At 35.0% G+C, this 15448-nt stretch overlaps 1 protein-coding gene across 2 annotated transcripts in view; it reads left to right on the forward strand.

The window, feature by feature from the left end:
- The window catches only part of LOC150101667 (zinc transporter 6-like), a 166407-nt gene that overhangs the window by 68720 nt on the left and 82239 nt on the right, over positions 1–15448 (forward strand). For both annotated transcript variants that reach the window (XM_090400575.1, XM_090400576.1), the window contains one exon: positions 10908–10988. In XM_090400575.1, the coding sequence (XP_090256701.1) occupies positions 10908–10988 (81 nt within the window). The remainder of the gene's footprint in view (positions 1–10907; positions 10989–15448) is intronic.

Raw genomic sequence — 15448 nt, forward strand, 5'->3', positions numbered from 1 at the left:
TGACAGGAACTTTTGATATGCTTTCTTCTTTTCCTTCACTGCCTCTTTAACTTCCTGCGTCCACCAGGGAGTTCTGATTTTTTTTATCCTTGCAGACAACCTCACCACATGCCTCTCTGGCAGATTCAATCAATGTTTTCTTCAGAGTTTGCCACTGAATCTCCAAGGTTTGATTCCTGTTCTCAAACTCTTTCATTTTTTCTTCAATAATCTTTGTGTATTTTAATCTACAGTTCACATCTGAGAGATGCTCAACTTTTATTCACCTGAAAAATTTCTTATATGTTATTCCTGCTCAAGACTAAACAGTGATCACTTCCAATTTCAAATCCTCTGTACACTCTGGTGTCCTGCACCAGGGAGAAAACATCTCTATCAACAATAACATAGTCAATGAGACTTTTTTTATTTCTTGCCTCTTCTCTCCATGTAAATTTGTGCACATTTTTATGTTGGAACGTGGTGTTAGTAATAACCAGTCCATGTACTTAGCAGAAATCCAACAGATATTTGCCATTATTATTAGCTTTGCTCTTTTCTCGAAATTTTCTCAAAATATTTTTGTATGTCTCACAATCATTTCCTACTCTGCTATTTAGATCCCCAACAAGGACCAACTTTTCCTTTTTCATTGTGTCAGTTGCTTTTTCTAAAGCCTCAAAAATTCCTGCACTTATACCTTAGTAGAACCTTCTGTGGGACCGTAGGCACAAATACGTCTTATTGTCCAGTTCCCCGTTCTCATATTTGCCCACATTACTCTACTTGAGACTGACTGCCATTCAAGAAGATTAGCCTCATATTTTGTGATGAATACTATGGCTACTCCTTCTTTTCCTTGATTGTCATTGCCTGAATATAACATTTGTATTTATTGCTCAGAAAGATCTCACTAGTTTTTGTCTTTTTTGTTTCAGTCACTCCTATTATGTTGATCTGGTACTTATCTAATTCCTCAGCTAGCTCCATTTCTTTGCCATTCAGGCTTCTTATGTTGATAGTACCGATCTTTAACTCTGGTGATGTTGAGTTGGGGTTTGTTTTCAGATTTGTTCCAGTAGCTGACTTTTCGATGTTCGCCCTGGTTCACTGGCGAAAACAACGCGTGCCTTGTTTAACCAGGCTACGCCCCTTCCGGCATTTAATTTTGTCATGTCGTACCATCATTTTTTATTTTGGTTTAACCAATAAGAATACAATTTGGTCGGCTAAATCCCAAATTGCCAGCCCATCCTCGTTCGTTCAGTATCCAAGTAGATACCCAAAAGGGTGCACTACGAGAAGGTGAGGATTGGACAATAGGTCAGAAGCCCTGGTTGGTTCTCCGCATTCCTTTAAAGGGTATGTGGAGGTCTCCTCTCAGTTATACAGCTTTGACCCTTAAGCACCCCAACCTGAAAATATGAGGTTTTTTTTTTTTTATGTGTAGGAGTAGACATTTTTTTAAAAATTTAATTTTCTCGTTAAAATAACACAAATGAAAAGAAAATTGAAATTACTCTAAATTTTAATCTCCTCTCGCCCCTAATGCCCAGCTGTCTTTCTTCATTAAGTAAGTTCAGTTTTATAGAAGCCTAATTTTTTTATGTGATTCCCACTTGTGAAAGGTTATAAAGCTAGAGCATACTAGTATTGTGGGTGGATTAAGTTTTAATGAAATTAATAAAGCACAAAGAAAATGATTAAACACAAGTTTTATGAGGCCTATTATTCATCTTAGTCACAGAGATATAATCTTAAAATTGTAAAAGCACACAAAACACTCAAAATAATAAATGGAGGGAAAAAAATTAGACTAAAATTCTATGAGGAGCACCCACTGTGAGTTGCTGTTGGCTAGCCTTAGCAATTAGATGGAAGGATTGAGAATTAGCTTCTCAACTCTTTGTTTAACACAGCCATATTTATTAAGATTAAGTTGGTTTTTCAAATCTTCTGCTGATTCCAAGAAAAGTCTGAAGTTTATATTTGTTGCAGTAAAGCATATTAGTTTTTTTTTTTTTTTTTTAATTTGATTCTGTGCAAAGTATCCAAGGCATGTTCATCTGGACTTGAGTGGCCATTTATGATGTCGGATGTATTATGTTTTTCTTGGCAGATCTCCCAGTTTGACCATAATAAGATAATTTACATACAATAGAGAGGCACACTTTAGAACTATTAGAGCTCTATTTTAATTATCTGGAATTTGATCTTCTGACCAGGCCCTCTGAATTATGCAGTGTAGACACTGCAAAATTTTTATACTTAAGCATTCCTAGTCGAATATCATCTACTACAGCTGCCATTTCACATTTCATGTTTTTGATGGCTTTCTCTATCTCAAGTATTGATATGTACTCCTCTTTGCGGTTCTTCTAGAAAATATTCTATTATGGTTCTGTCACTGTTTGTTTCATTCAACAATTACTCCACACATCTAGGCTATCCTTATTCAGTTTTCATGTCCAGTGTTCTCCCCAGAAATTTTTACCAGCTGGGTGGAATGAAGCATTAGCCAGGCATACAAAAATTTTGAATGAGTTAAGAAAGATCCTTTTTCATAACAAATTAAAATAGTAATTTTATTAGAAATTACTTCAAACAAGGATAATATTTTATATTGTAATTATAACAAGCAAGACTAGAATTTTTCTTATTTTCTCATTAAGTAATGAAAAACCTTGTAATGCTCACAGCTTTAAATTCTATACATTAATTCTTCTCTTCTTAGAAGCCCAGTTGTCAACAGCTTTTTTGTAATTAAAATCTGTTGGATCTGATCCCTCCAGCGAAATTAGCATCAGATTATTTAGAGTGATCTGACTGATATGATTCCTCATACAGGTTTTTATCCTTTTTAATTCAGAGAAACCCCTTTCACATTCAGCTGTGCTCAGGCCAGTCCAACAGCATCTAGTTTTGCTAAATTTGGAAAAGACTCTTTGAGCTCAGATGTTGTTGCTAATTTCAGCAGTATTTGTCTTCAATTCTAGATTTTTTATGACTGTCCATTAATCATTTTTGATGCACCTGCCCATTCTAGTTTAGTACTTTCATAGTTTAAAACTGCAGGACTTCCATTTCTAGAATAATCAAAAAGAATCTCAGAAGCCTCACTGCATTGAAAAGCAGGAAATGATTGGCATATCTGGAAATCTTGCTTCTAGGTATTTAATAAATGTGCCTATGTATTTATCATATATTATAGTCTTAAACGTAATAACATTAGAATCTGAATAATCAATGTGAAGGTCTGACCATTCACCTGAAAGATGCTGATGAAGATTTTGAAAATGACTGCCAGGAGTGTCTTTCAATTCCATGATGGATAGTTTTCTGGCTTCTAAGACTGGCTCTATTTCAGTTAAGTCAACATCTTGCCTTTGCCATGATCTAGACAAGTTAGATAAATGCAGTAACACATCTGAAAGCATCATTAGTGAAGATACAAAATTGTATGTTCTGATATATTTACTTAAACCTTCAGCTGTGATATCATTTCGTTTGGTGGCCTTTCTTTCCAATGCAGTTATAACACTCGCTATGCATTATCTTAGAGACTGTATTGCAGAATCATGAGACAACCATCTAATGTCACCAGCCATTTTAAGTTTAATCTGAGGACTGTTCAGTATATTTTGGATTGGATTAAACCAGCCATCCTGACTGAGGAATTTTGGAAGAAGAAAAACAATTGCCTTAAAATATCATCATTAAACATGATATTTTAAGGCCTAAATAAAGCACTGTGGTTTACACAATGACAGTTGACCATGAGTTCATCTGTTTTATCTTTGAGCAGTTTTGCAACTCCCTTTTGCTTTCCAATCATGATAGATACTCCATCAGATCCTAGGCCCTCCAGATTATAAGTTTTTAAGCCTAGACTGTCAAGGGTTTCAATTACGTTATTAGTTATAGTCCTAGTTTTGCCATCAATGATATTGCAAGTTGATACAAAACTAACCCTGACCTCTTTTCTAAGTTGACAAACATATTTTATGTACACAATCAGCTGTTTTAAAACTGAGTTGTCTATAGTTTCATCACATAAGACACTGAAATAATCTGCAGAATGTATATTTTTCAGTATTTCAGATCTAATTTCTGATGCTAAAATATCAATCAACTCTTGCATTATTCTTTCTGAGGTATAATGTGCGTTTTTATCAACGTTAAGATGTTCTAAGTAGGAACAGCCCATAGCCTTGCAATGCTCGAGCAATTTTTCAAATAATGTAGTATGTGGTAACTCATTTTTCGCTAACCAATACATAGATCTTAGAGCTCCCAGAAAAGCATCTCTCTCTCTCTGCAAGTCATTCAAAATTGAAATTGATTTTTCAATTTGCCCTATTCCAGTTTCTTCTAGTATACATTTTTCAATTATATCTGAACAAGAATCAGTGTATAACTTGCTTTGTTCATGGTCAACCAAGCTTTCTTTTCGAAGTCTTGTGCATGGCATAGTTACCCAAGTCACTTCCTTGTTTGTGGGTCGGCTCCGTATTTCGTACATGTGGAACACATCATTCCATTATCTTTCACCACTAACCGATGGAATTTTTTTAAACCACTCACTGTTAATACCCGATAAGCAGTGTTTAGACGCACGTTTTACATTTGAGAGAGACTCTGCAGAAATTGATGATTCTGTTGTTTTGGTGTCTTCACTGCTATGCTTATCGGTTTCATCTTTCTTAAAATAACTTAATAAGAGTGTGGTTTTCTGACTTGACTTTTTACTCATTATGGGGTAATTTAATAAATACAAAATATATCATCATCATCATCAATTCCTGCTATGTACCCTCAAGGGGTGTACAGGATATGACAGTACTACATGAAAAAATTACATCATTACTAACTTCCTATCTACAATTTTCCTCCAAATCAGTCTGTTACTTGTCAAGACTCCAACATTATCAGATCTTATATTTCTATCGTGTAAGGCACTTTGTACCGAATCAATCCACCTATATCTTGGTCTTCCTCTGGGTCGTTTTCCTGCCAACCTGGCAGAGAACACTTGTTTTGCTAATCTTTCCTCTCCCATTCTATTTAAGTGACCATACCATCTGAGATTAGCTCTGCTAACGCATTCCTGGATGCTGACAATGTCAAGTTCTTTCCTAATATCCTCATTTTTAATATGATATTGCCATTGATGCCATCTGTTCACGCCTCTAATCTTTCTCAGGACTCTCATATCTGCGGTCTCTAGTCTTTGGTCAAGTGTTTTACTTCTGACCCAGCTCTCAGATCCATAAGTTAAAATTGGTTTGAACACAGTCTTGTATACAGCTAATTTAGTGTTCCGACTAGTTTCTTTCTTATTCCATATGAATTTATTCAATTGACTTCCCACGATACCAGCTTTGCTGATTCTGTTGTCTATTTCTATATTTAGTTTACCATCTTCAGTAAAAATTGTGCCTAAGTAGCTGAAATGTTTTACTTGTTCCACAGGTTCTCCATTCACAACACAGTTGACATTTTCAATGATTCTGCCTATTTTCATTGTCTTTGTCTTTTTATTGCTGACCTTCATACCATATCTATTACAACAGCTATTCAATTTAGTCAGAGAATCTTGCAGACTTGTAGCGGATTTATTTAGAAGTATAACATCATCCGCATAAAGCAAAGAGCTGACATTAACATCTCCAATTTTGATATCAGGTTTAATACCACATTCCTTCATAATGTGATCCATATAGATAATGAATAACAGAGGGGATAATGTACATCCTTGTCTCACACCAGATTTAACATTAAACCATCTTCCTGTACTTCCTTCAATTCTAACTGCTGACTCACAACTCAAATAAAGACTAAGTATTGCTTGATATAATGCCCCATTGACACCATATAACTGCAGAATATTGAACAGCTTCTCTCTTGGCACCTTGTCATATGCCTTTTCCAAATCGACAAAACTTAAATACAGATCTTTGTTATATTCCCATGCTTTCTCGACTATTTGTCGTAAAGTGAAGATCTGATCCTGACAGCCTCTATTTAGCCTGAATCCAGCTTGTTCTTCACCAAGCTTTTCTTCCACAATTCTTCTCAACGTTTCTCAAGTATACTTGCATAGATCTTGCCAGGAACACTCAGTAGGGAAATACCTCTGTAATTCTCACATTCAGTTTTATTTCCCTTTTTATATATGGGTACTATGAGAGCTCTACTCCAATCATCGGGAATTCGTCCCTCTGTCCAGGCTTTCTGAACTATGCAGTGCAGCCACTGTAAGACTCTTATACCACCATACTTCAGCATTTCTGGTCGAATATCATCTACTCCTGCTGCCTTTCCACATTTCAAGCCTTTGATGGCTTTTTCTACTTCAAGTATGGATATGTATTCCTGACTGCATGCTTGGTCAGTGTTTTTTACCACTGTGCTGTCATCACTGCTAGTTTCATTTAGCAGTTTTTCAAAGTAATTACTCCATACTTCAAGGATATCTTTTTCTCCAGTTTTCATGTCACCTTTATCATCTCTAACTCCTTTTACAGCACTCTTTCCTCCATTCCTAAGCTTCTTCAACAACCTCCAGAATATTTTGCCACCTTCTTGATATTTATTTTCTATATTCTTGCCAAAGTCCTCCCATGACTTTTGTTTAGCTAGTTTTACACACTGTTTAGCTTTCTTACATTTGTCTCTGTATTCTGTAAGAGTAAAAGCTGACTTATTTGCCAGGAACTTTTGATATGCTTTCTTCTTTTCCTTCACTGCCTCTTTAACTTCCTGTGTCCACCAGGGGGTTCTGATTTTTTTATCCTTGCACACAACCTCACCACATGCCTCTCTGGCAGAATCAATCAATGTTTCCTTCAGAGTTTGCCACTGAATCTCCAAGGTTTGATTCCTGTTCTCAAACTCTTTCATTTTCTTTTCAATAATATTTCTGTATTTTAGTCTACAGTTCACATCTGAGAGCTGCTCAACTTTTATTCGCTTTAAAACTTTCTTACATGTTATTCTTTTCAATAATATGAAATTCAATTTTATCCTGCTCAAGACTAAATAGTGATCACTTCCAATTTCAAATCCTCTGTACACTCTGGTGTCCTGCACCAGGGAGAAAACATCACTATCAACAATAACATAGTCAATGAGACTTTTCTTATTCCTAGCCTCTTCTCTCCATGTGAATTTGTGCACATTTTTATGTTGGAACATGGTGTTAGTAATAACCAGTCCATGTCCTGAGCAGAAATCCAACAGATATTTGCCATTATTATTAGCTTTGCTCTTTTCTCTAAATTTTCCCAAAATATTTTTGTATGTCTCACAATCATTTCCTACTCTGCTATTTAGATCCCCAACAAGGACCAACTTTTCCTTTTTCATTGTGTCAGTTGCTTTTTCTAAAGCCTCAAAAAATTCCTCCACTTCTACCTTAGTAGAACCTTCTGTGGGACCATAGGCACAAATAAGTCTCATTGTCCAGTTCCCCATTCTCATATTTGCCCACATTACTCTACTTGAGACTGACTGCCATTCAAGAAGATTAGCCTCGTATTTTGTGTTGAATACTATGGCTACTCCTTCTTTTCCTTGATTTTCATTGCCTGAATATAACATTTTGTATTTATTGCTCAGAAAGATCTCACCAGTTTTGGTCTTTTTTGTTTCAGTCACCCCTATTATGTCGATCTGGTACTTATCTAATTCCTCAGCTAGCTCCATTTCTTTGCCATTCAGGCTTCTTACGTTGATAGTACCGATCTTTAACTCTGGTGATGTTGAGTTGGGGTTTGTTTTCAGATTTGTTCCAGTAGCTGACTTTTCGCTGTTCGCCCTGGTTCCCTGGCGAAAACAACGGGGGCCTTGTTTAACCGGGCGACGCCCCAGCCGGCATGAAATTTTGTCATGTTGTACCATCATTTTTTATTTTTTATTTTGGTTTAACCAATAAGAATACAATTTGGTCGGCTAAATCCCAAATTGCCAGCCCATCCTCGTTCGTTCAGTATCCAAGTAGATACCCAACAGGGTGCACCACGAGAAGGTGAGGATTGGACATTAGGTCAGAAGCCCTGGTCGGTTCTCCGCATTCCTTTAAAGGCTATGTGGTGGTCTCCTCTCAGTTATACAGCTTTGACCCTTAAGCACCCCATACAAAATATAATTGTTATTAAATTAATCAGAACAAATCACTGAATTGTACACTGACAGTAATACCTGAGGCACGTAACGTGCGTTATGTCGCAATTTTATTATTTATAAGTATTAATTACTAGGAATGTGAATTGGTATCACTCGAGACTGATGTCGTAGTCCTTGAGAGTTTCGAGAATTCCCCAAGATCACAACTATATTTGATGCACAGGCCTATTTTCTTTTATAAAATAAACTATTAAATACTTGACTCACAATCTTTGGACAAAAACCATTATTAAGAAAAATAAATGTAGATATTTAACATAGATTTTTGCCTTTGATTCAAATTCGCTCAATTTTCACGATTTATTTCTTTCAAACATCAAAATCATGTCTCTTTTGTAAAAGATCTTCTTTCGATCTTCAATCGATAGTGTTGTATTCGAGATCCCGATTTTTGTCTTCTTCTGCTTATGGATTGGTGTGCATCAAAGTGAATATCCACAGCTCTCGAGATTGGCTTGCAATGCAAGAAATTGAGCTGGATCCATGAGTATCGAGACTCTCCGGTTCGATTTCTCATCACTATTAATTAAAAAAGCCTTAAATTATTTTTCCATTCTTGCTCATTATTTAGCCATGTCAATTCACAACATTAATTAGCCAGGTGGTCAGTAAAACCAGCTGGGCAGTTTGTCCATTCGAAAGGTCTTGGGGAGAAGATGTCATCTTTTTCATCTTTGATTCCTTTCATAGTACTCTTCCTGCATTTCTTAGCTTTTTCAATAACCTCCAGAATATTTTTCCACACTTTCCTGATTTATTTTTTATATTCTTAACAAAGTCTTCCCATGACATTTATTTAGCTACTTTTACAAATAGTTTAGCTCTCATACAATTTTCTCTGTATTCTTTTAAGTCATCTGCCAACTTATTTGCTAGGAACTTTTGGTATGCTTTCTTCTTCTTTTCCAAAACTGCTTCTTTAACTTGTTGTTTTTACCATGGGATTGTTATTTTTTTTAACTTTACAGACAATTTCACCACACACCTCCCTAGCTGTATCAATCCGTATCTTCTTCAGAGTTTGCCACTGAGACTCAAACATTTGGTTCCTATTTTCAAACTACTTCAGATTTTCTTCAGTAATGTTTTGTATAGTGAGTCTACAGTTTACCTGTAATAGCTGCTCAACTTTAATTCTTTTTGAAACTTTCTTACATACTGTTCTTTTCAATGTAATACAAAATTATCTTTATGTAAAACTTAGCTATTAGATATGAAACTTAGCTCTTTGCTTTATGCAGATAGTGTTTTACTCCTAAGCACATCTTCTGTAAGTTTCCAGGATTTTCTGACTACATTGATAACAGCTGTAACAAATTTGGCATAAAAATTAGCAATAAAAAGACCAAAACTATGAAGATAGCAGAAACATTGAACACCTCAACTGCATTCTGAATGGAGAGTATATAGAACAAGTAAAATATTTCGGCTATTTAGGAACAGTTTTTAATGAAGATGGCAAGTTAAATCTGTAAATTGATAATAGAATAAGTAAAGTTGGTATCATGGGTATCTAGCTAAATAAATTTATATGGAATAAGAGAGAAATTAGCCAAAACACCAAACTGGTAGTATACAAGATAGTGTTCAAATCAGTTTTAACTTATCGATCTGAGAGCTGGGTTAGAAATAAAACATTTGATCAAAGACTAGAAACTGCAGATATGAGGGTTGTGAGAAAAATTAGGAGAGTGAACAGATGGTATCAGTGGCAGAATCATATTAAAAATGAAGATATAAAAAGGAACTTGACATTGTTAGCATTCAAGAATGTGCAATTGTTAGTATATAAGAATGAGTAATGAAAGGTTAGTGAAACAGGTGTTTGATGCCGGGCGAATTTTATCATTAGGCGAACCTAGGCAATCGCCTAGGTGCACTAAGCTTCTGGGCACCAGATTTTGCTACATAGTTCGGGGGGAAAATATATAGAGACAATGTATAGGAGCGCCTAAATTTTCTTTGCCTAGGGGCATCAGATACTCTCGAACCGGCCCTGGTTTGATGCCAATATGGCAGGAAGAAGACCCAGAGGAAGACCAAAGTCTAGGTGGATGTATTCAGTCAGAAATGCCTTAGAAGTACAAAATGTTAAATATGACAATATTGGAGCATTAACAAGTAATAGACTAATTTGGAGGAAAATTGTGTATAGGAAATTAATAATAATGTAAACTTAATCATGTAGTTCTGTCATAGTAGCCTGAGCATGCATATCAAGAAATTAATGGTGATGATGTAAGAAGTTTAAGTTCTGTAAGACGTTTAAAATAAAGGTAAAACACAGATATCAGTGATTTGGATAGGTAAAGGAATATGAGGAATGGAGATATAAAGGCATGATGAGTTTGTGGGAGGGACAAAAAAAGTCCTTGGTGATACACAAACATATTGTAGGATATGCTAAACAAATGGAGGAGGAGTAGTTATCACTCCATTGTGAATGACAGCACTCTGGTCCTCTTTTTCATTTGACAAATCTTGTAGTGATTAATTAGAAACTTCAAGATCCTCTATAGCCAGCATAGCCTTAAATCCTGACACAATCCTTGCTATTCTTCATTAGGGCAGTGATAGTGTTGTGAGCTTCAATGTTACGAAACAAAACAGTCCTGTCTAATTTCTCAAAGTTTCTGTTTTTGACAAATATTGATAAATTAATGTCTTCATGAGTCTGCATTTCATATTTATTAGTGCAGAAAATCTTATTTTTCTTACTCTGAAAATTACTTCTCTAACAGATACGAACGATTTGAAGTATTAGCTGTATTTGCCTCAAGCATTCTTGCACAGTTGAGTTCATTCTTTATACTAAAGGAAAGGTAAATACTTTTATTTTAATTTTTTGTTTACATTACATATATTTTTAGAAAATTTGATGTAATCCTTTAAAAAATAAGTAGCATCAGAGAGTTCATTGATCGATTTATTTTTCTACTAGTGAACATTCAATTAATAAGTAAGTTTGGTTGGTTGGTTGAACCTTAAAAAAATAATAAAAATCATGAGATTCCATTTGTAGGCAAGTGAAAAAATTTGTGTTAATTTTGATAAATTACCAATAAATCATTAAAGGTACATGAAGGAATATCTGTGCAAGTATGTGTAGTTAATTTTAAGTAGGTTTAGCACTTAAAGGAAACTGGAATGTACAAATTAAGAGATAATTATAATATAAGCAAAAACACAGATCTAAAAACTGAAAGTGAAATGTGTGTGCACACACAACACTTGCAGTTAATTATTCACATCAACATTTGATCTTTATATGGAGGCTGCAGTAGTGTTCACAATCAATTTTAGGCATTATCCACCTAGTTCCTGAACCACTGTCCTGTATGTTCTACATATGGCCTGATGATTTCATATTTGCAACATCTTCTGTATTCATCAGACCTCTTCTCCTTCACATCCTTTTCACTAATAAACTGCATCAACTTCTTAATGTGAAACTTAATTTCTGGAATGTTGCATGCCAAACAATCCAAGTTACACCAGGAGGAAAGTTCCTCATGGCATAATATAATTAGTATGTCCTTGAAAACTTTTGCATCAAGTATATTGACCTATCCTAAAGGTTACTCAACATAGAAGACATTTACATATTGAATTATGATCTATAAAAGAGCCTAAATGACTGATTGTCAAATTGATATCCTTATGCTGCATGAACTTATAGAGGATGAAGAATGATTCTTGTCTGTTTTCCAGAGAAAAAACCTGGATATGTGTTCATTGGTATCGGGAATATAAGTGATTCCTCAATATACAGGGTTGTTAATGTTAGTGATGAAGAGATATCTTTGGTATCTCCATAAAGATCTGTAGATTGGAAAGCAAAGCCGGTTGACTAAATGCAGGCTGATAACAATTATGATGGATTCATTGGAATTAGTTATGAAGCTACCAAAAAGTTACAATGACTACATTAGGAAAGCAAAAAAGTATATTTTGAGAATTAGAAAATAAATGACTTTATCATATCTACAGCCACTGCTGTTATACTCTCTCAACCTTTTATAAGGGGGATAAAAAAAAAAAACATAAATAACACCCACCTTGACCCTAGTGAAAGAGTTATTAAAAAACAAAAAATCCACTAGTGTTAATAACATTGCAAAACATATTTGTCTTCCTAACAGTTTATCCATATAATAAATGTACTGCAAGAGATGAAGGAAGGCAAGAGAAATATACTCCCTTATCCACTCCTCTTTCATAATCTTTCATATCTCTAGAATTATAGGCTTTTTTGATTATTTGAAAATCAGAATGGGTGCTTAAGGTCAAAGCTGTATAACTGAGAGGAGATCTCCAACATAGCCTTTAAAGGAATGCAGAAAACTGACCTAATGTCCAGTCCTCACCTTCTCATGGTGCACCCTGTTGGATATCTACTTGGATACTGAATGAACGAGGATGTGCTAGCAATTTGGGATTTCGTCCATGAAATTGTATTCTTATTGGCTTAAACCACAATATTAAATGATGGTACAATATGACAGAATTTCATGCTGGCTTTGGCATTGCTAGGTTAAATAAAGCCAACATTGTTTTTGCCAGGGAACCAGGGCAAACAGCAAAAAGTCAGCTGCTGGAACAAATCCTAACACGCACTCCAACTCAAAATATCACCATAGTTGAAGATTGGTACTATCAACATAAAAAGCCTGAATGGCAAAGAACAGAAGCTAGCTGAGGAATTGGATAAGTACCAGATCGACATAATAGGGGCAACTGAAACAAAAAAAAAGACAAAAACTGGTGAGATCTTTCTGAGCAATAAATACAAAATGTTATATTCAGGCAATGACAATCAAGGAAAAGGAGTTATCATTGTATTCAAACTAATTATAATATAAGCAAATTATAATTTGCTTACACAAGGCTAATCTTCTTGAATGGCCGACAATTTCAAGTAGAGTGATGTGGGCAGATATCAGAATGGGGAACTGGACAATGAGACTTATTTGTGCCTATGGTCCCACAGAAGGTTCTGCTGAGGTAGAAGTGCAGGAATTTTTTGAGGATTTAGAGAGAGCAACTGACACAATGAAAAATGAAAAGTTGGTCCTTGTTGGAGATCTAAATATCAGAGTAGGAAATGATTGTGAGACATACAAAAATATTTTGGGAAAATTTGGAAAGGTTTGTCCAACATCACATTATTTAAGCTTATCACCATACTTATATCTCTTAATTCAAGGTTTTGCTCTGAAGTCATAACTTTTCACTTCTATTTATTACTGGCACTTGCTATTTCACCCTTCCTTTTATCTATCGTCAATGTTGAAGGATAATTTTTTAATATAAAAATGTATAATATATAATATATAATATATATAATATATATATATAATATATATATAATATATAATATATAAGGGTAAACAATCAATCAGCACATGCTTATTTAATGGTAGCTTAAATCACAACATTTACTACTCCAACAGTACATATCTATGTTTGCTGTTGCAATGGTAAGCACAGCTAAGGCTGCTTACAAACTTGTATGTGTCATTCAAAATAATAAAGGAACTCTCAGAAAAAAGAAAAGAAAAACACTATGTTAAATGAATTTATTCACCACTGTTAAGTGAATTCTGGTATTAATTTATTAAATGCGTGAATTCAAAAAGAACGTAATTAGAAACAGTGTAATGTGTGAGGGATCCTGGTAGTTGTCAAGTTTTGATAAATTCTCTGTACGAGGGTGGTCGGAAAAGTTCTTGGCCTAGCAATGAAATAATGAATTTACAATTTAAAAATCATTTTTATTTTTCAACTCTAATTTCTATTAATCTCCCTTTAAGACTATTACATTTATTCCAACGATGGTGCAGCGCTATTATCCCATCCCTGTAGTGGTTCTCAGTAAGATCTGCAAAATGCCCCTCTACAGCTGCAATCATCTCTTGATTCGAAGAAAAATGCTGATCGGCGAGAAAGAGTTTTAGTTTTGGGAAGAGATAGAAGCCAGAGGGAGCCAAATCTGGGGAATAGGGTAGATGTTCCAACACTTCATAGTGCAGATCCCTTAATTTTCCCATTACCAAAACACCTTTGTGGATAGGTGCATTGTCCTGATTAAAAATGATTTTTTTCTTCTGCAAACCGGGTCTTTTCTCACAAATATTTTCGTCTAGTCTCATTAAAAGATCGGAATAATATTCCCCGGTTATTGTTTTACCCTTTTCGAGATAATTAATAAACAAAATGCCTTTAGCATCCCAAAACACCGATGCCATGACCTTTCCAGCTAATGGAACTGACTTTGTCTTCTTTGGCACTGAACAACCAGCTTCTGTCCACTGTTTTGACTGCTGTTTGGATTCTGGTGTGTAATGGTGAATCCAAGTCTCATCCATAGTAATAAATCAATGTGCAAAATCGGTTTTATTCTTGTTAAAACGCTCCTGTTTAGAGATTTTCATGCGAGTGCATATTTGATCTGCTGTGAGAAAGCGAAGCATCCATCTTCCGCAAAGCTTTTTCATTTGCAATTCTTCATGCAAAATATATCATACACATTCTTTTGAAATGCGTATAGTCTCAGCAATTTCACGCACTTTGACTCACCGGTCATCCAATATCATATTGTGTACTTGATCAATGATTTCTGGTGTTGCTACACTTTTTGGACATCCTTCACGTGGATCATAACAGCTTCAAGGCTGGTACGGTCACATTTAAACTCAGCAGCTCATTTCTTAATTGTCGAAAATGAAGGAAAAGAATGCCCATAAACTTATGAACTTAGAGTGAATTTCTTTTGGTGCTAAACCTTCTCCTACAAAGAAATTTATAACCGCACGATACTCAATTTTATCCATTTCAAGGGATACAGACAACACTTTTGCTTCAGACAACTGTATAAAACAAACTACTTGATAGAATGACTTGCAATTTCACATGGATGCTTATGACAGATGTACCAACTTAGAAAAAAAAAACCATGTTGATAGTGTTGCCATCTATGGTCGAGGCTTAGAACTTTTCAGACCACCCTTGTAATGTTGGATCCTTAATATCTACTATTTCTATACACATCTACATTATGTTTATTTCATATATTCTTACCAATATTTTCCCATGATTTTTATTTAGTTATCTTGCACATATCTTAGCTCTCTTACATTTTTTTCTGCATTCTCTAAGGCACCTGTTACTGCCTGACTTCCTAGGAATCTTTGATATTCTTTCTTCTTTAATCTCTTGAATCCTCCATGAAGTTTAGATTTTTCTATCCTTACAAACAACTTCACTGTCTACATCCTTTGCT

The sequence above is a fragment of the Typopeltis vanoorti genome, chromosome 11 (assembly GCF_054136105.1).
Source record: "Typopeltis vanoorti isolate ZY-2024b chromosome 11, IOZ_Tvanoo_1.0, whole genome shotgun sequence".
In the NCBI taxonomy this organism is placed as follows: domain Eukaryota; kingdom Metazoa; phylum Arthropoda; class Arachnida; order Uropygi; family Thelyphonidae; genus Typopeltis; species Typopeltis vanoorti.